Source organism: Drosophila subobscura, chromosome A (genome assembly GCF_008121235.1).
Source record: "Drosophila subobscura isolate 14011-0131.10 chromosome A, UCBerk_Dsub_1.0, whole genome shotgun sequence".
Taxonomy (NCBI): domain Eukaryota; kingdom Metazoa; phylum Arthropoda; class Insecta; order Diptera; family Drosophilidae; genus Drosophila; species Drosophila subobscura.
In genome coordinates, this window is record NC_048530.1 from 4,558,215 (window position 1) to 4,579,554 (window position 21,340).

Consider the following 21,340-nt stretch of genomic DNA (forward strand, 5'->3'; position numbering starts at 1 on the left):
CTTTTGCTGGGAATTGCCCCTAATTTCTGATTCTGATTATGATTCTGATTCTAATTTGTTTTGATTTCGACTCAACAGACGTTCGACCATCATTGCCCGTGGGTGAACAACTGCATTGGCCGGAGGAACTATCGATTCTTTTTCTTCTTCCTCGTCTCACTCTCCATCCACATGCTGAGCATATTCTCGCTGTGCCTGGTCTATGTGCTCAAGATAATGCCCAACATCAAGGACACGGCGCCCATTGTAGCGTATCCTTTACCAAAAAGACAAAGCAAAAACACATTAATTAATATTTAGGTAGAGTTCCTATGGGGAGAAAGTGTTTCCTCTCTCCGATTTACATATGTTTGTGTCTGTGTGGTTTCCCTTAACCCTTAACTCTACAGCATGATACTGATGGGCCTTGTGACCGTCCTGGCGATACCCATATTCGGCCTGACCGGCTTCCACATGGTGCTGGTGTCACGGGGTCGCACGACCAACGAGCAGGTCACGGGCAAGTTCAAGGGCGGCTACAATCCGTTCTCGCGCGGCTGCTGGCACAACTGCTGCTACACACAGTTTGGACCACAGTATCCAAGGTGAGTATCCAAACCCACCAGTGCCCACTGGCAGGGTGGGTTGAGGTGGTTTGGCTGGGAATGTGTGTGGGCTCCAGATGATATCGATTAGAGATTGTTAATTTTAATTGTTCAACGCTTGAAGGGAAACACTTGTCTCTATGGCCTATGGCAAATTGCTAGCCACAAATGCCTATCAGGCAATAAATTCCATAGTGCATATGTAACAGAATACCAGAAATGAAACGTTGCAGGTCGTACAGCTCATGTTTATTCAATTTATTTAAATCGTTAAATTAAACTTGTTAAACTGTCTAGCGTGTAGATTTTAGATTGCCCTGTCAATTGCGTCCACATGAAAGTTTAAGCGGCTGTTAGATTAGCAATTGCGCATTGAGAACATATTTGGTAGCATCAGTACAATATTAACAGCAGAAGGAGGGAGAGCTAAAGCAGAGAACAGTAGCAATAGCACAATTACATATGTACATATGGAAATTAACAGTACTGAGCAACAGTGAGATCAACAGCAGCAGAACAATGTTAACAGTAGAACAGTAAAAGAAGCGCAACAAGCAACAGTAGTAACAGCAGAACTATGTAGACAAACAGCAGATAGCAAAGCAACAGCAGGAACAGCAGAACTACCACTAACAGCAGAGAGAAAAGCAACAGTAGTAAGAGCACATCTACAGCAGTAACAGCAGAACTACTACTAACAGCAGAGAGCAAAGCGACAGTAGTAAGAGCAGATCTATGACGATTAACAGCAGAGCAACAGAACAGAGCAACAGCAGTAACAGCAGAACTACTATTAACAGCAGAGAGCAGAGCCACAGCATGTAGCAGAGACAGCAGAGCCAGCAGAGATTCAGCAGAGTTCGACTCGCTATTTTACACGTGTGCAGTCCATCGGGTGATTTGTAATACTTAATCTCTATCTACTCTACACTCTCACTCACAGCTTACTCAACCCAAAGAAGTACGAATCGAGGCGATCGCAGACCCAGAATCAGGCCATTAGCACGATATGCAACGATCGGACGAACAATCAACAAAACAATTCCAGCGGCGGTCCCGGTGGCAACGGGACTGCTGCTGCTGCCATCGGCAGTGGTGGCAGTGGCGGCGGCGTCGGTGCCGGTGGCGGTATGCGTGGTACAGCGGTGCAGTATTCGCCCCGCTCCTACTACGAGTCGAGTCGGGAGAAGCGCGGAATTCAGGTAAAGACTTATATGGCCGAGGGCAATGGTTATAATCAACGGTCGGGCAGCACAACGCTTTACAGTAAGGTGGGTAAACAAAAAACAAGTCAATCATTTTTGCAACCAAAAAAACAAAAAACTTCGACAAACTTCAACCTTCAAATCAAATCAAACTCATTCAAAAGAGCCAGCAAATTAATGCAAAGCCACAAAAGAACAGATTCCCATTACATATATCTATGTATCCTATTGTATCTATTGTATCTAACTAATATACCCCATATATACCCTACACCCCATATACCCTATAGTGTTATCCAGATGGCGACAGCAATCCCTCTCTTATTGGTGGCACCACCTGCGGTCGGTACTTCAGGTGGTGTCGGAAATATCGTTCCTTCTTTTAGCTTTCAATAGCTGAATGGGGGATTGCTGGCGCCACCTGTTGTTTGTTACTTGAATTAGCTAATTAGTTGTTGTAATTTTTGTAATTGGTGTTTTTATTATTATTTTTGAACCGTAATTGTTACCGTTAACTGTTGTTTGTTTCTGTTTTTGTTTCTATTTTGATTCCGTTATTTCTTTTTTTTTTCGCTTAAATTTCGCTCTCTAAATTCCTTCTCCTTCCTTTTCTCTCGTTGAATCCTCTTTGGATCCTCTCCTTCTGTTGCTCATTTATCATTTGCTCTAATCCCCGTACCGCTCGAACCTCAACCCCAACTACTTTTAATGATGTGAATCGAAAATGTAAATATTCTCGTAAGACCACAGTACAGCGAAGGCTCTATTTAACGGACAGTTTGCGCCGAAGCAAACAAGACTCTTTGGGAGTGCAACAAGGACTGTCAATTAATTAACACTGATATTGGTGTTGTCTCCTCATTGGAAAACTAACTGTTGTCCATCTGCTTCCAAGTTGTAGTCCACCCCAGCGTTATACTTACTTACTACTTCTCCTAAAATACCAACAAATGACTGAATTCTACCACCAAGGGATGGTGGTTCACTGTACAGGATAAATACCTACAAACATTTGTATGCAATAATGTAAGCGAATAAAGAGACTAACTAACTCTCTGAGGTACGACTATCTCAGCCTGTCCTTGTGGCTTTACGTGTCGTGCCACCATGGCTAGTCCTGCACCTTAACTCCCCCTCCATGCCCCACCACCCCCCACTATCTGCACTGCAAACATTAATTTATTTTCCTTTTGGCTGCTGCACTGCACTTACGGTCGTATTGCTTTTATTTCTCTGCTTTTCCGCTTTTTCTTCTCTGCTTTGGGCTAGAAAGAGAGTTTTTCCCTGGTTACCCGCTTTTCATCTCCACCATCAGTCTGCTGCTGGGTGGTGCCACACCCATTACAGGACCATGGAAAGGCCAAAGAAAAGTTCTCACACGCACACACCTCCTCCCGCTCTGTCTACTTTCTTCTCGTTTCTTTGCCCATGCTAATGCTATGGCTATTGCCAGTCGCTTTGGCTCTCCTTCTTTGCGGAAACTTATAGCCAAACATATATCGTATCTACCTCCCCAACCCCCCCCATACATTTTCAAAATAAATTAACAACCTTCATCCATGTAAAATTCCATTGTCCTTTACTTTTAGTTGGCTCCATTTTTTAGATTTGTTTTTCTCGCCTAACACAAATACCCTTTATGGACCATAAATATTTTGGATGCACCTCAATGTAGTACAATTTATGTGGCTGGTCAAAATCATTTCCGTCTGATGTTGTCTGATTCCACGATTCCTAAGCCAAATACCAAAGGATGGAAACGAAAAGTTTCGGCATGGAAACCCATTACGCCACTGAAAATTAAATGAATAATATGCTAGGCTAGTTTTGGGCAATCGCTAATGGAGTCAAAATGAACAATCAAAATATGCGGATTTTAACCTTCAGTGATCAAAACCCTTTTGACTAAAAGTTCATTCAATTTCAACGTTAACTGAAGTAAAATGAGGCGCCTTGTACCGTCCATGTCCACTCCGGATCAAAGTTTCTGCTGGGTCCTGCTGGGACCGTGCTCTCATCGGACTCCGATAAGTTTCGACTGGTAGAGGTAGAACTTCGGCTAGCCGTTGTTGTTTTTAGTTTTCACTTGTTTTTATTCCATTTATTGTTTTCACCGTAACCTCCTCCAACACTTTCCCCCACCTCTTTCTTCCACGCCCTTTTCCTGTCACTTTTGCATGCAAGCGGATGAACCTGTTGATTTGCCGTATTCCCGTAATCCCGTATTATTTGCGTTGCTTTGTGATTGACACCCATTACCACATACATATTTAGTTGACCCGCTCCGTTTGGGCATTTTAACCCGTTTCTGTTGCTGTTTCCGTTTCCGTTTCGTGTTCTACTAGAAGGCTTTGGCCCGCTTGGCCAGCTACGTTTTGTATGTATGTACATGCTTCAGAACTGTCGTCGTGTGTTGTGTTACAACAGTACTACAGACATACATACATATACATAGCACATACATATATATAGAACCATATAGCATACATACTTATATCGAAAAGAATTGGTCGAAACTCGAAAAACAAATCAAAAAAAGAAAGACTATAAAATAAAAATCAAATGAACAAAATACTCTACACTTACTGCGAGCACCGATAAAGGTAAAAACTATCTAAAAAAACCAAAAACAAAACCAAAATTGTATTCCGTATTTATTTTTGATTCATGATTGATTGATTGACCTTGACCTTGACTTTCCAACGAGAATTATTGATTTCAACTTGTTGTCCTCTTATGATTTCCATTACAAATACAATTCTATTTTTTTTCTCTCAAAATTTGGTACTCTTCCTTACCCCTCCTCCTTTGCACACCCTATCTTTATCTCGCTCTCTCTCTCTCAAATTCTAGCCATAGCTCTCCCTCTCCCTCTCTCTCTCTCTATGTCTCTCTGTGTCTCTCTCAACAGTACACTAGCAAATTTTAAAAAAGTACAAATCAGTAGCAAGAAACCCAAAAAATATGACGATGCTCTCTCCTTGAGCTTGTCTGCTGCCTCGTCTGTATTAATCCGTAATCAGTGATCAGTGATCCTTCGATGGTTCTGTTCACATGATTAGTGGCTATGGATAAGGCAAAATAACATTAGTAAAAGATCGTGCACTATCTTTTCTTGATATCTATGAAGGAATCCATCATCTACACTCTCAAGAACACAAAAACACGATATCTGCTCCCATGATCACTGATCACTGATACGTTGTCCTCTGATTCGTGATGTTTTCCGACAAATATTCCTTCGCATTCTTAAGTTTGCAAGAATGCATTTATTTTCGAATTTGAATGTCTGATCCATGGATATTATTTTAACCAAAAAGAAAAAAATATTTCACCTCTCTTCTCACCAAACTATTATACCAGGGAATTATCTCTGTCTGCAAGGGTAATCGTCGGTTTCGTCCTTATTGTGAATTTACCACTTTGACCATTTTCGTTTTGCAGTGCTTTTTGTCGAGACTTTTACCACACCCATTCAAGTTTTCCTTCTTTTCCCTCCCCTGATCTCTTGCTAAAAACTAAATGATAATTGATATTCCAGCGTGGCCTTGCGTTCAGTTTATGTTGGGCCTTTGGGGGACGACCCTCCCAGTCCATTCCGCTCCCTTCCGGCGGGGAGTTCCACACACACACACACACACACCCCACCCACCAACCGACACAGCCACAGCCCCCGATCCCCTCTCATTACCACATTTTGTGTACAATTTTTATGTTTCACCTCGTTTTCGTATACGTTTTCATCTCCTTCCTTTTTCTTCATTTCCGTCTATATCTATGTCTACGTCTACTTATATTTCTCCTACTCTCTATTCTAATTACAATTATTATTTTTGTTTTGTTTGGAAACGAACGCAACTAAATGTAGGCCTAAGTCTGTGTCGATCTTTGCTCCCGTTTCGATCTGTCAATCAATAACTAATCTCCGTGTTTGCGATAATTACTTTGATAATCCACAGCTATCGCCCGGACGTGAGTGCTCCGACACGGATCTGGAGCCGCCGCCCGCCTCACAGAGCCAAGACTGCGAGCCGACGCCGCCGCTGCAGCGCCATAACTCGAGCAACTTTTACCTGCCGCAGGTGAGCGACGGCGTCGGCGGCGGCCTCAACGGCAGCATAGCCACGGGCATGCCCAACTCCCAGAGCACGGCCGGAGGCGGAGGAGGCGACTCGCCCCGCCACATGCGTCTCTACCATCCGCGCCACAGTCCGCATGCGCGACCCAGGTGAGACTCTCTCCCTCTGTCTGTCTTTGTGGCCACGACTGATCTCTCTTGTTGTTGCATTCTCAGGGGCCTGGATCCACAGCGCGGCTATACGAGCGATGCTCTTTCGCCGGACCATCCCGGCGGCGTCAACGTTGGCTATGGCGTCGGCGTCAGTGTCCAGCAGCAACAGGCTATAGCGGCAGCAGCGGCTGCGGCTGCAGTGGCGGCGGCAGCAGCACAAAATCAACGCAGCGGGACGACCACCGCCACACCCACCATGCAGCAACGAATTAAGCCGCTGGGCGTGGCAACGCCCCTGGTAATGGCAAGTCCAGTGCGAAGGTGAGTCTCTCCATTCCCACCACCACCACCCCCCTCTCTCGCTCCTCATGCTAGCTACTCCTCGCTCACCCAGTGCTCCCCGTGTTCCCCCTCCTTATTGCTGCTATTCTGCTGCTGCTCCTGTTGTTGTTGTACCTTTTTAATCGCTTAAATCCGATATGTGTGTGTGTGTGTTTGCCTGCGTGTCTCGAGTAGTTGCAGCTGAAATTCCATCGAATAACCGTGTTTACCGTTAGTTTTGCTCCTGCATCGCTTTGCATTCCTCTCGTTCGTTGTGTTTCCTCTCCTCTCACGGCGGACATTCAAAGCAGCGAGCTATGAAACTCAATCGCACATGGCCTCTGTCGCTCTCTTTGTCTCTTTGGTTCGTACGCATTTCCGTTAGCTTAGCTCAGCCATCGCCCGTTTACCGCTTTCTATGCATCAATGACCGGTACTCCAAGCTTTAAGCTAGCTCTCTTGCTCTCTTGCTTTAGCCTACCATTTTTTGCCTCCTTCTCTGCTTTCCCGAAATCAACAACTTATCGCTCTCCGACTTCACTCCCGCATTCACTTTTTTTTCAAGCTTCCACTAGCAAGATTCCACTAGTTACATATGTATGTATGTATGTACATACATAGATAGAAGAGAGAAGGCTATACATTCCGTTCTATTCGGCTGAGAAATGGCTGCGACAGAGATGCTCATCGGCGGGTTCAATGGCCCCTGCTTTTGTACATACATATATATGCCACCCTGCCACCCTTTTCGTCCCTTGTGTGTGCCCATTCTTATTCTCATTCCCATTGGATTCCTTTCACCACCCTTTTTTATATGTACAATCATGATTTTTCTGTGTGCACCACCTTACCTTATGAACTAATTATTTTTCCAACTTTTTCTTTTTCGTTTTCTTATTTTTTGTTTGTTTGTGTACCGAAGTCAATACTCAAATTCTGAGAACAGTACTAATTCCTAAGCCTAAGAACCTAATGAGAACCGAAATACCGCGATAAAACCAAACCAACTGACAAACAGCAACAACAACAACAACAACAACAACAAAACCAATCAAAGAAACAAAAGCAATAAATCTAATATCTAAATAAAGTACAGCTAAGTCAATAAAAAAGATAAGTAAAACCCACCCCCACAAGGATCAAATGATATACTTATGTATGTATACATAATGTACATAGCTCCTACACACACACACACACACAAACACCCACAGAGTAAACCACGAGTCAAAGCCGTTGTCATCGTCGTCGTCGTCGCCTTTCTTTCTCTTTTTATCGCTCTTACACTTGTTCTATCAACTATCCAACCATGTACCAATGTACTTCTGCAACCATCAACACGAGCCAGCCACGTGCTGCACCCTGTATAAACCTTCTCTACCACCACTACTACTACTACACTCCTTGTGCCCCCGTTCTACGTGCCACGTGCTGCACCCTGTAACCTTCCCACACTCCTTGTGCCGCGCGTGAGGTGAGTTTGATTTTCGTTCTTCTTTCTATTTTGTTTCGTTTCGTTTCGTTCATTTTCGTTGATTCTTCAATATTGTCAGAGTTTCTTTATTCCGTTTTGTTTGCGTCCGCCTTTTGCCCTCAGTCATACACACCACCCTCAACAACATCCCCCATGCATACATAAATATGATAGCCACGAGGATCAGGGAGTAGAGCCATCTCATATTTTTTGTGATCGTCTGCAGGGGTTCCAGGCAAACCTGCGAACCCATCCACCCTTTGCTGATTTGCAGCCCACAAAGTCCTCTATGGGATACCATTCTGTAATTGTAAAATAACTTTCATCGATAGGGAATAGGTTTCTTGACTTGATCTAAAACACATTTACATATTTACAACGTTGTGTCCATGTTCTCTCTCTCTCTTTTCGCCTTGTTCACCCTCCTGCAAGCTGTCACCTGTCACTTTGTGTTGTTTCCAGCTAGCACACTGGAATGTGTAGGAAGGAGTAGGCCTTCGTTTGGTCCCAAATGTCGCTCGAATTGATTTCCGTTTGGCCATTCATTCCATACAGTTTTCAACACAGAACAGATCTCAAAGTCGTAAGCTTTGCGCAAAAATTAAATTCCAATTTGTAGTTTATATTTGGCTGCTGTTCACACACTCTTTCTCGACCCCGACTCGGCCCCATTCACTCTATACTCTATCCACAATACACACAACCAACAACCAACCATCTCGATGAACAATGAACAACGAGCGAACGCGCACCAGTCGCGACTCCGTGCCCTGAGTCTGTTTGACAGGAGCCTGACTGGGCGACGCTTCCACGCGAATTTAAGTCGCCTGCAGGGCGGTGGCGCAGGAATCGACGACCTTGGCTTTGAGGCAGCTGGCGGCGACCATACGCTCGAGGCAGGCGTGCGGTCCTCGGTTCTTAGCGACGCTTTGAATCAGTTGCAGTCGGCCACCGGCGGGCAGCGTGCCAGATGGATGCGGAATGCATGGGACCAGTCGCCCCATACCAGAAGCGGATTCCGGAGCAGCGGTGCGGCGGTGCCAACCACATCTGAGGACGACGAGGAGTCTTACCAGGAGTCTGACAATGACAACGAAAGCGACCACGTGGGCAGGATGGATCAGGGCAGGGCAGCTGAGCAGGCGCCTGGCACTTACATGCTGCCTTACAGCGGAAGAGAGCGTGAAGTGCTCGCCCAAGAGGATCGTTCCGCGTCCAAGATGGACTACATCACACTGATAGGCTTCGTACTGGGCTACCTGGCATCGAACATTCTGCTGTTCCTGTGCTGGTACTTCAGCTGGCTCAAGGAGCAGGTGCTGATGGTACGCAGGCGCCTGCTGGGCCCCGACAACCTGTGCGAGTTTTTCGACTTCGAGGACAACACTCGCCACTCCATCCAGGCCAAGCTCATCCTGGCGCCCATCATCCTCTTCGGCATTGTGCTCTACGGCCTTGTTAATATGCTGCACATCGCGGTGAAGGTGGTGCGCTCCGATGTGCCGCGCACTGTGGTGGACTTTGTTCAGGCCGTGGCCCATAGCGGCTTCCAGGGTACAATTGCTGAGCGTTTCGCCTAGAAGGAAGACCAAAAGGAGAGGAGAGACAGATTCCAAGTATGCCCACAATCTACGTTCCACTGTTCTCTTTCCTCTGTGGGCTGTGGTTCATTGCGAAGAAATGGAAATCGCTGTTCATTCACTTAACCCAATCCACATCGACCAGCGAGCTGGTTCTGGGCATTTCTCATGTGTAATTGTAATATTAAGAGACAAAAAAACCAATACTGAAACGCATAAAGCTTACCATTCGATGCATACTTGTATTTACCCGCGTTTATCGATTAACGTGCGATTAACCTATCGATCACATGCCATTTAACCATTATCCCATGAGGATTGTCTTCAAACTGCTGTGGAATGGAGCACAGATGGTGCCAGTCTCTGATTTTTCATCCACCATGTGTAATCTGTTCTAAATAACTTTTGCTTAACTTCCATCATCAATAACTTCTGTAACTCCCCACATGAGTTGAGAGTCCGAAGCGAAGGCAATGGGTTAACCAATCGGTGATTACATCTGCGATTCTGTAACCATTTTGCGTGTCTGTGTGTGTCACTGCTGCAATCGCTGTAATTCTCTGTGTCTAACTGTTACTAACTGCTGGAGGTTTCAGCTGTGCTCTAAAAACTGTTTTGTTGGAGTAACAAAAACAGAATCGAATCGAATTTAATGTGCGCAGGGGCATCGTCCTCACACTTACACGCCCTTCACCTTCGCATACCCACATATAAATATGTGCACATAAATGCATAACTGAATGCATTTGACGCCTCATTTGTCGCCTAACAGTTGCTCTAACGCTACGTTCTGCGTGCCCACAGTTCGCTCCAATGGTTAATGTTTGCCTTTGTCACTATTCATCACTCCACAGATCCAATCCGGGCACGCCCACGCAACCGAGACGTCCCGACTTCATTGGCCTGAATGCCCAGGCAGCGGCTGTAGCGGCGGCAGCAGTGGCCCAACAGCAGCAGCAGCAGCAGCAACAACAACAACAACAGCAGCAGGCAGCAGCGGCGGCGGCTGCAGCGGCAGCATACTATGAGTACACCAGCGGGCTGCCGCCGCAGCATCCACAGGCGCCGACCATTCAGCAGCAGCAGCAACAGCTCTTGCTCCAGCAGCAACGCGTCCTCATGCAGCATCAACAGCAGCAGCAGCAGCAAGGTGAGTACTCCCCTTCTCTAGCTCCATCTCTCTCTCTACCTCTATCTTTATCTTGCAGCGTTGCAGCAGCAGCAGCAACAACAACAGCAAGCTGCAGCTCATGCGGCACATCCGCAGCACGCGGCATTGGCTCAGGCTGCGTACGGTGGCAGTCCCCAGCGCCGCTTCCTCTCTGAAGGGGAGCTGGTGCGGCAGGGACAGGGCGGTGGCAACGAGCTGTCCTACGCCCGCTCCAACAATACGGTGGATAACATACGCGAGCTGGCTGGGAGCCCACAGCGCGGTGTCTACATGTGGAAGGACACCTCACCAGGTTTCAGCACCAACAGCGCCGGCGGGGCCCAACAGCAGCAGCAGCAGCAGCAACAGCAGGCCGCTGTGAGTGGCATTGGCAGTAGTGCTGGCACGCTGCCGAGCAGCGGAAACTCGTCCGGAGTGGTGCCGCACGCTCAGTACATTACAGCTGGAGGAGGCACGCATCCGCTCATCATGACGCACTCGCGTCTGCAGGACTACGCAGTTCAGCAGCAGCAGCAACAGCAGCAGCAACAGCAACACCAACAGGCGGCAGTGGCTGCGGCGGCAGCAGCTGCCTCATATCATCGCTCGAACCCCACGAGTCCCACGACAATGCCGCAGGCCTCCACAGCACAAACGGGCTACGTTCTGCGCTACGGAGGAGCCGCCGGAGGGAGCAGCGGCAGCATTGCCAGCGTGTCGGCCAGCGGACCATCGATAGGTGGTGCAGCCGGTGGCGGTGGGTATCAGCCAGCCCTCCGCGGAGGTGTACCCGTCTTCCCGCCCAATCCGCTGGTCGGTGTCAGTGTGAGCAGTGCAGCGGGCACCCTGCAGACGCAGCCCTCGCCACAAATTAAGCGCAAGCAGACACCGACACGGCCCATGAGCTTTGTGCGCGCCCTGGAGATGACCGACTCCATGGAGATGCAGTCGCTCGAGCACCAGCAGCACAACAACGGCGGCCTGCCCAGCGGCGTGGCGCCACCCGTGAGCGCATCTCAGCCACAGAGCAATGCGCATCTCATGCAGAATGCCTCCAATTCGGCAACGCCCGATCGGGCCAGCATCTACGACATGAACTACGAGATCTCCGTATAACCCGTGGTTGTGCCCGTCCTCCTAATGCCACCCGCCTCCAAAAGCAGCCACCATCCTGCCCCAGCTGCAGTCACAGCCACAGGCACAGGCACAGGCACAGCTCAACCAATTGCTGCTCTCAACCAGCAGTTCTTATGCCAACATCAGCAGCCACAGCCGTCACAGCAGCAGCAGCAGCAGATTCAGCACCAGCAATTGTTGGAGCCAGCGGCCTATGCCTCGGTGCCAGTGCTGCCCGTAAAGCAGCTGAGCAACGGCTTTGGCAGCTACCACAACAATTCGCATCAGCCTCAGCATCCGCAGACGCAGTCGCAGCTGCAGCTGCAGCAGCAGCAACTTCATAACCAGAACCACCAGAACCCTCAAATGCCGAACAAACGCAAATTTTCAACCTTCTTTTGAGTTGGTCAACCCGAGCCCAGTCTCTTTTTATTTTTGTTTGTTTTTTTTAAATCTATTTTAAATTGTATATATCTAAGTTATATACATATGTGTGTACATATACGTATGCCAGATATGTGTGTGCATGGACCGCTTGCGTACTGCTGTTGTAGCTATAGCTTTTAACTATTATTATTATGCATTTCTATGCTTTGTTTTTATGATTATTCATCTTACAAGATTCACTCTCTTTTAATATTTATCATTCTCATCATCCGTTAGCATTTATATGGTCAATATTACGATACGAATTCATCAGCAAGAAAAATAACGAAAAAGAACCAAAAACGACAAAAAACGAACATGAAATTCGATAAGAAATGCAAAACACAATTGAAATACTTTGTACACGTGCATGTGGCCTATACAGGGCGTTTCCATAGCTGTGAGATTGGGATATCTACGTTCGTTTGGAGCACATACTCTTAGAAAAACCCTTTGGAATCAACTTGAAACGTGGCCAATAAAAGAAACAACATTACTTATGCACATATGTATATTTAAGGCAGTGTCTTAAGTAGATTTAGTGTATGTAAACCATCTGCATGTACGTATATGTATGCCATATAATGTGTTTATAGCAGCAATACATATGTATATGTAAGTGTGTGTAAATCATGTGCTATGATAGTCCGATTTTTGTTTAGAATTGTAGAGAGATTGTATCTATGTCTATGCTATGTCTGTGTACCGCAAAGAAGGCGTCACATCTATTCATATCGACTCAGACATTACTCGCAAAATGTTCAAGAAAGGAATGGATTTATTTCACCAAGCCAACACCTTCAAATAATAACAAACGACAGCATATCCTTCGTTCATCAATTGCCTAATTCAATTCTCAATTCGTTGATTCAAAGAGTTGTTTGCTCTAGCGCTTTCAAATCTTTAATTATATTTCTTTACAAATTTAACCTTCGATTTTAAACGTTAACAAACTGCAATCGAAAGCTTTATGGAACGAGAGAGAGCGAGAGCGAGAGCGCTTCCCACAGCCCTGAAACGCACTGTATATGGTAACTGGCAATGCGTTAGAGTACATTTTGTCTATTATAATTTGTTGTACCTCTTAAGAAAACCCGAAACCGGTGCCGCAATGGTCTGTGTGTAACTTTAATGTCGTCCAATTCAGATAAGTTTTGATTTTCGTGTACATATATGTATGTAAGTCTAGTGTGTGTGTGGGTGTGTGTGGTCTACGTACCAGTATGTACTATGTATGTATATGAAATATGTTGTGCGTGGAGTGGAGTGCAAACGCAAAATTCTTTGGTTCCAGCTTCCAGTCTTATATCTATCCACCATGTGTGTGTGTATCTACGAATATATGTACATGTGTTTGTGTGCATGCTTATGTGTATATACATACATAGAGTTAGACTTTGTTGTTATGTTTTTAAGATAACGTTAGCTTTTATACCGATCGGAGTGTAGGTAAATGATCCATGCATATGTCCAGTGTCGTATCTGTGTCTGTTCCATGTTAAATCTATTTATGGTTTGCATTCACCTTTCATCCAGGCAAACAAAAGTCCTCAAATTGTAATAAAGCACACACACCTGGGATCCAAGTGGAATCTGCGACTATATGTATTTGCCTATATGTTCATATTCCTTTTTGTTTACTGCAGCAATTGGCGAAAGATTCATATACACATATACATATACATATATATAGATAGATGTTTAAGGAAAAGGATCCCCAATCACAACCCCGAACAAATCCTCTCCTGCCCCCCTGCCACATGCATAGATCATGAGAATTTGCAAGGAATCAACTTTGCATAGACTATATAGAGGATCAATAGTATATATAGAAATATATACTTACCATATTTTTAAGCGTTTTTGCTAACCCATTAACTCATGAATTTGCAACAATATTTAATATTCATACAAAAATATGTACATCCAAAAAACAACACACGACAAACGACAAACGAAAACCAAGAAGAAAAAAACAAATACAATTAATGTAATGTAAAATGTAACAGCAGATGCGGAGGATGAAATTGTTTTAGATTTTTATACCAACTTTTTATTAATGCAAAATCGTGAATTGTTTCATTTTTGTATACCCCTGTCCCTGTCCCTGGCCTCTCCACCATCCGCCCCCCCAGGCCCACCATGCTAGTAGGAAAAGAAGCTGTAGAGAAAGAGAGCGAGAGAGAGAGAGAGCGGCTCAGGACGTAGCAGAAGCCGTCGTAAATCCACGAGCTCTAAATTGAATTTTTTTTTTGATGTATTCAATACTTACATATATGTAATTTGTAAATGATATGACAAGTAATCAAATAGCAAACATAAACAGCAAAAGGCAATTAATAAATAATACAAATAATAATGCGAAACCATTTAACGTGTATTTATTCCCTTCCTGCATACATATATTATTATGCATTATCTTCAATCAATTCTATTTCCAGTTCATTATTTTTAAATTTAATTATTTGTTATTTATTTACAGTACAACAATTGATTTATGTACAAACGAATTGAACAATAATTGAGCTTAATCATCCACAAAACATTATCCACATTTAAATTTAACTAAATTCGCCTCTTAATTGACTTTTTATGCTGGTCCCAAAGTGACTCTACAGCAGCGAGGAGGTGAATATCTGCTGGAGAATGTGAGGTAGCTTGGTGAGGTCCATGCAGACGAAGCTCTGTCCCGCCGGCATCTCCGAATTAATTCTGTAGAGAGAGAGAGAAGTGAATTAGTATCTGAAATGAATAAAAGAGAGAACTCGACTCACTTGTCCGCCTCCTCGGCCAGGCTGCCAATGAATATGGAATAGCCCTTGACCTTGGGCTCGCCCCTCTTGAGGGCCAACGCCAGATCCTTGGGCGCAATGCCGTAGCGCGATAGATTCGCATCACTGAGGACCACAACAATGGCATTGTCATAGTCATCCTCGGCGCCCAGGCTGGTGCAGGCTTCGCGCGCTGCCTTCACAGTACTGTCGCCGGACCAGCAGAACTGCGAGTGGGCGTGCATCATGCGGATCGTCTCGAAGCGCTCCTTGTCGTTCTTGGGGGCACTGCCCACGTTCACAAAGGGTATTTCCCAGCCCTCGCCGCTGTGGCCGACGATGTCGTACACGATCTTCTTCTCGAAACCCTCAAAGGCTTCCATTACCATGACCACCGCTTCCAGCTGTCGGTCCAGCCGTCCATCGTATCCGTTGAATCTGCACCAAAGAAATAGCATTGAGAAAAATAAGTCAAATGGAAGCCAACACTGAGGTCGCGACCTACCTGTACATGGAGCCGGAAACATCCACGACAAGCTTGAGACGATTTGGCTTCTCTTGGACGTGGTCTGCCCAGGGATTTGCCTCGGCTCGCCGCCTGTAAATGTTCTTCTCGCCCGTGATGCCCTCCACCAGTCGCGTATCGTCCAGTTCGCCATGCGTCTGATACTTCTGCCACTGTCGCTCCTTGCTTTTGGTCTGCATGGCCTCCAGGACGGCCTTCAGCTGCTGCACCTGCTTCCGATTGGGCTCGCTGAACTGGGCGTACAGCTTGTGATCGTGGGCGGACATCTTGATCTCCTTGAGCTTCTCCTCGAAGGCTTTGCGGTTCATTTCGCGTGCCGCCTTCTTAATCTCCTCGGGAACGTCGGCCTTCTCCTCGTCGCTCAGCTGATGCACCTTGTGTCCCTTGTCGAGCCGGAATGGTCCACCCTTGCCGCCCAGTCCGGCTGTGTCACGTCCCCCACTGCCGCCAGCCCAGGTGTTGCCGCCCACGTGCGGCTCGTTCTTGGGATCGATCTTGCCGAACTTCGGGCCGGATACCCCCAAGCCGCTATGCCGCTCCACCGATGCCTGCAGTGTCTTCCGCTGGCGCAGCATTTGCACCTCGTCCAGGGCGTACGCCTCGATGCCGTGCTTGGCCAGCACCTGAATGACTTGCTGCAGCGCCTCCGGCTGATAGCGATCGAAGTCGAGCACATTGCCGACCACGTCCGCTATGCTCTCCTCGGGATAGCGCTCTAAATGCTTCACAATGCTGACAACCTCCCGGGTGGAGTACGGATAGTTGAGCATCCCCTCGTCCGCCAGGCTGCGCAGCTCTCCGAAGGCGTTCACCAGCGTACGCAGCGTCTTGGTGGGCACACTGGGGCCGTACTGCTGCAGCAGATAGATCTCGGACTCCGGCTGGGGATTGCTGATGGCATGGCAGCTGAAGACGTCGCCGAGTGCGGCGAAAAAGTCGTTGCCCAGGAAGGGAAAGCCGGGACGATTGGCCAGCACGATGAGCCGGAACTCTGGGTGAGTTTCGATGCAGTTGGGCAGCGATCCAGCAGCGCCATGCGGCACAATCCGTCGGCCGTCGGCCAGCACCATCTCCCCGCTCTCCACCAGAGTGCGCAGAATGCAGGTGACATTCACAGGCGCCTTGTCGGCCTCGTCCACCACCAGCACATGGCCGGAGCGCACAGCCTTGACCAGGGCGCTGTCCTCGTAGGCCACCTGGCCATCCTGCAGCGTCGACTGCAGCGTCAGGCTGTGCACAGTGGTGTCCCGATGCAGCTGGATGTACTCGCGCGGGCGCTGCATCAGCTCCAGCAAGCGGTCGATCAGCTTGTTCTTGCCCACGCCCTGGTTGCCCACGAGCAGCAAGTGGTCACCGATTAGATAGTCCTGCAGCAGTCGCTCCAGCAGCTCCACGTGCTGCGGCATCTCGTAGAACAGCGTGCTGGGCACCTTCGATCTTTGCGCCTGGCTGGGATTGCCCAACTCCATGCGCGTCTCCCCAATCCTCAAGGTGTTCCCCTCAACGACAATCTGTCCTTTGCTGCTGCTCCTTCTCTTCTCTGCACTGGGTTGGATGCCCACCTGCTGCATGACCTGCTCCAGGGCGGTGCGCGACAGAGCCGGCATGAACTTGGCCAGGAATGTGTTCTGCAGCATCTCGTGCACATCGCTCAGCTCGCTGTTGGGGTAGGCTGCCAGGCGACGGGCCAACTTGAGCAGCTGCCGCGTGGACAGTGTGCCGGCGAGGCCCTGTGTCAGCGGATCCTGCGAGGAGCGCAGCAGCTGGGCCAGCTTCAGCAGCTGATCCATTTGGGGCGGCAACTGGCCGCCGCATAGCTGGGCCAGCAGCTCGTGCTCCTCGCTCTGGTGCAGTGGACGCAGCTCCTGGTAGAGGAACAGACTCAGCAGCTCGGGCGTGAGCCAATTCGGCTGCCCACTGCCCGGACGTGGTGGCTCCGCCAATGCCACAATGCGGAAGGCTTCGTGCATCGGCAGCAAACCTCGTGCCGTCAGCTCCTCGCTGGAGAACCCTTGCTGGAGCAGGGACTGGTAACGGTCCGGGCGCAGCAAGGTGGTGCCGTCGCACAGCAGGAGCTCCCGGTCGTGAATGAGCCTGCGGGAGACAAGAATTGCGTTGAGGGGCAACGGGGATTATGCCATTTGATTATGCCTACCGCTGCAGCACAGTCGCCGTGCTCTTGTGCAGGCGATGCACGCCATTGAGCACCACCACAGATCCGGCCTTGGCTGCTCGCACCAGCGGCGAGTCGCGCCACACGGTGTCACCCTCGGGACTGGTGATGCGCTGCTGCACCAGATCGCGGGAGGTCATGTCCTCGTACAGCATCATTGGCTCGGCGGTTTGATGGAGTAGCCGAAGCAGCTGCTTGGTCAGGGTGAGCTTGCCCACGCCCTTTTCGCCCAGCAGACACACATCGCCGACGGCATAGGCCTGCAGCAGTGCGGCCAAGGCCTGTCGCTGGTGCGGCAGATCCACAAAGTTGCTCGGCGTGGCCGGCACTGTGTCACCTCCGGGCAGGCTCAGTTTCAGGTCATCCAGCTGGAGGGTGACGCGATGGTCAGCCTGTGCGCTGCTTGTGATGCTTTGGATGGTCTGTCCAGGCAGTCGCTGCACATGCAGGCTAGTCAGCAGCTCCTCGACGCGCTTCTGCTGGTCGGACTTCAGCATGGACTGATACGGATAAATGCGAGTGATGACATCGTGCAGGCTGAGGGCGGGATTGGCCTCCTGCGAAAGCGGAAAGCGGAAGGGAGAGGCGTAAGTTAACTGCTAACTAACTGTGTCAATTGTTTCGCACCAGCATCTGAACGCCCAGCTTAAGATTGTGCAGTGGAAAGTCGGGCAGCTGGAGACTGTCGTCTGCCTTCTGCAGGGTGAGGGCGAACGTGAGGAGCTGTTTCAGCTGATCGCCGGGCACAGCCGGCGCCAGCTGCTGCAGCTCATCGTAGAGCTCGCCGTAGGTGTAGCTGGTCACGTTGCGGGACTGGAAGCGAGAGCGCAGCGGCGGATCTAGCGGGGTGCCCTTGTACTTGTGCGTGGGCAGACCCAAGGCCACCACGCGGAAGTGCTCGGAGACGCGCAGAAGGCCCCACTCATCCAGCTGCTCGCGCGAATGCTTCTGCAGAGTGAAAATCAGTAATCAGAGTTTACATCGAGTCGAGTGTTCCTGGGGTACGCACCTCCAGCAGCTTGTCGTAGCGTTCGGGCGACATGAGGAACTTGCCGTCCTCCAAATGCATCTCACGATTCTCCAGCAGGTTGTTCAGTATGGGCAGCACATTGCGCTCGGCGTGCTCCACGCCATCGAGGATGAGGACGCGTCCGTGGATGGCGGCCCGCACGGCTCCCTGGTCGTGGTAGATGGCCGCCTTGTTGTGAATCTCGCGTCGCTGCTTGAGGTCGCTCTCGGTGGTGTCGCGACTCAGTGAGACATACTCCACCTCGCGCTGGGTGAGCTCCAGGAACTGCATGGCCAGCTGGCGACGCAGTGGGCCCGGCTGGCCCAGCAGGAACATGTCCTGCTTGAGGGCATCCTTCTGCAGCATCCAGCGCAGATGGTGCAGGGCAGACTGCGTCAGCTGAAGGGTGCCATCCGGTGCGTATTTCACTGCCAGATGGAACAGACAGATTAAATACCAATTGACCTTTGATCACAAATGGGATCTGATCCCCGTTCCGATGCTTACCGTATTGCTGGGGCACCAGATGCGGATGCTTCGGCTTGGTCAGGCGCACGCTTACATCACCGATGGTCAGACGATCGTCCTCTGGCGCCTTGGCTTGGTCGCTGGCACCTCTGGGCGCGGTGCTCGCTAAGCTGCGTGTCCAGTGGCTGGTCCGTTGGAGCCTGTGACGCAACAAGTGTCCACTGCGGACCTGCAAATTGGCCAGCATTGCAGTCCACGACAGGCAGCTGTCGCTCGTTGGTCAGGGGGAAGGGCTGGCTCAGGGGTTTGGGGGCAAAGCGCGTTGCCAAAGTCGTTAAAATCGTAAATAGAGGAGCCCGCGCGTGGTAACGATTCGATGCTGAAGACGCAACAGCTGGCCAAATATACCGTCTGCCCCTCAAATATATACTGAAATAAGCCCTTATCATCTGCAGATAAGGTACCAGGACGTTAACTGATGCTGACATGGAACTGGCTCGGACCCCGCAGGCAATGCGCAGAGATTCATATTTGTGACAATTGCCAAACTTAAGCATCAATATTTTCAATACATGTAAACAAATGTAATGACCCCTCCTATTTATACAAATAAAAAGTGCAGCAGACTTTCGGGATGCATACGCAAAAACTTGGATGTTATGTGTGTAATGTATGTTAATCTTAACTTAAATCGGTCACTGTCATAGAGAATCAAGCTGTCATCGATCTTCTGCAGGAAGAAGGCTGTAGCTCCAGCTGGACCACCGCATAGGTTATAATTACGGTATCTTTCCGAAAATGAGAAGGTATATTTCGGTATATTTTTGAGGGTCACGCGGTATATGTCATCGATAAATCAGCGGTCACACTGGTGACAACCAAAACGAACAGCGAATTTCAGAAAAATACTTACAATTAATTGTGTAAGTCGTCGTTGAGGCTAAAAAAGGAACCCAAAATATGACTACAGCCGCACGACCAACGTTTGATCCCGCCCGCGGTGGCTCAGGGCGTGGCGAAAAGGATTTGAGTGCTTTGAGCAAGCAGTACTCGAGTCGCGACTTGCCAGGCCACACCAAGCTGAAGTACAGGTAAGCAAACGCATCGCAAAAGGCATCCGAGCATCGTAGGGCCTGCATTTTGTAGTTTTCAGTTGATAATTGTGACCGATAATCATTCGCAGGGAGCCTGGACAGGGCACCACCGAGGAGATCCGCAGCCGCGACTTCCGCAAGGAGCTGGAGGAGCGTGAGCGCGAGGCACGTCCTGGTGCTGCCTCGGGCAAGGCCCTGCCCTCGATTGTGCGCAAGGCCATCGAGGCCAACAATGCGGGCGGCAGCGCCAGCAAGCGCGCCAAGGTGGACGGTCAAGCCCAGCTGCTGCTGCAGCAGCAACAACAGCAGGCCAATCTGGATGCGGACGAGGCCTTGGACAACGACAGCTCGGACTCGGACAGCGACTCGGACGACGATGACGCCGCCCTGCTGGCCGAGCTGCAGAAGATCAAGCACGAGCGCCTGCAGGAGACAGCCCGACGCGATGCCGAGAAAAGTCGCGAGGACGAGCGCATCCGCATGGAGAACATCCTCTCCGGCAATCCCCTGATTAACTACGAGCCGGGCACAGCTGCCTCCGCAGCCGGACGTGCCTCCGGCCTGGGCGGTGACCTCAAGATTAAGCGCCGCTGGGACGACGACGTCGTGTTCAAAAACTGCGCCCGCTCGGCGCCCGAGAAGAAGACGCACTTCGTCAACGACGCCCTGCGCTCCGATTTCCACAAGAAGTTCATGGACAAGTACATTAAGTAGGAACCTAAGCAGCCCAGGAGCTAGAATATAATTACAATTGTTTGTTAACCATTAAGAACGAGAAGATTTTGTGTAACTTTCTGCTGCCTTCTGCGGCCAATTAATTAAATTTAACATTTTTTGTATACCACCTACATATGTACCTCTGCTGCGTCTCGTTCCCGCGTTGCGTTCTTCCGAGTCTGACCCAGAGCCAATGCCTGACCGCGGCGGCAACGATCGACCGCTGAGTGCGAAGGGCAGGCAACCTTAACCAAAGTGTGAAACCGCAAAAAACATCGGTAGCCAGTGGCAGAAGAACCAGCAGCAGCAGCAGCAACAGCACATAGAGCAGGAGGGTGAAGCAGCAGCAGAGTCAAAGTGGAACGAGGGGCATCAGCTACGTGAGCACACGAAGCGCATAAGAAGCGAACTGCCAGGCAGTGGCAGCGGCAGCGGCAGCGGCAATCATCATGAGAGACGGAGAAGGCAGATGACGATCATCATAAGGGCAATTGT

At 49.2% G+C, this 21,340-nt stretch overlaps 3 protein-coding genes across 5 annotated transcripts in view; 2 read left to right on the top strand and 1 right to left on the bottom strand.

Moving 5' to 3' along the window:
• The window catches only part of LOC117889886 (neurogenic protein mastermind), a 32,482-nt gene extending 18,034 nt beyond the window's left edge, over positions 1–14,448 (top strand). Inside the window, exons 5-11 of one of the 3 annotated variants that reach the window (XR_004648550.1) lie at positions 79–251; positions 390–584; positions 1,528–1,786; positions 5,749–6,017; positions 6,084–6,341; positions 7,264–7,815; positions 10,250–10,357. Coding sequence is in view for 1 of the 3 variants with exons in the window: in XM_034794399.1 (XP_034650290.1) it covers positions 79–251; positions 390–584; positions 1,528–1,855; positions 5,749–6,017; positions 6,084–6,341; positions 10,250–10,545; positions 10,604–11,661 (2,577 nt within the window). In the remaining 2 variants the exon portion in view is untranslated. Of the gene's footprint in view, positions 1–78; positions 252–389; positions 585–1,527; positions 1,856–5,748; positions 6,018–6,083; positions 6,342–7,263; positions 7,816–10,249; positions 10,546–10,603 lie in introns of those variants that run through there. The other 2 variants (XR_004648549.1, XM_034794399.1) reach the window with 2 other exon arrangements.
• A 155-nt stretch (positions 14,449–14,603) lies between these two features.
• On the bottom strand, positions 14,604–19,414 carry LOC117889875 (von Willebrand factor A domain-containing protein 8). The gene is made up of 7 exons (XM_034794387.1): positions 19,074–19,414; positions 18,567–18,994; positions 18,185–18,505; positions 17,540–18,114; positions 15,364–17,478; positions 14,862–15,296; positions 14,604–14,799 (listed from the first exon to the last, which is right to left on the bottom strand). Exons 1-7 carry the CDS (start codon positions 19,279–19,281, stop codon positions 14,700–14,702), a joined length of 4,182 nt encoding a protein of 1,393 aa, XP_034650278.1. The 5' UTR covers positions 19,282–19,414; the 3' UTR covers positions 14,604–14,699.
• A 475-nt stretch (positions 19,415–19,889) lies between these two features.
• LOC117889900 (protein CWC15 homolog) lies at positions 19,890–20,976 on the top strand. The gene is made up of 2 exons (XM_034794418.1): positions 19,890–20,125; positions 20,218–20,976. The coding sequence occupies exons 1-2, from the start codon at positions 19,995–19,997 to the stop codon at positions 20,840–20,842; spliced, it is 756 nt and encodes a 251-aa protein (XP_034650309.1). The 5' UTR covers positions 19,890–19,994; the 3' UTR covers positions 20,843–20,976.
• Positions 20,977–21,340: the final 364 nt, after the last annotated feature.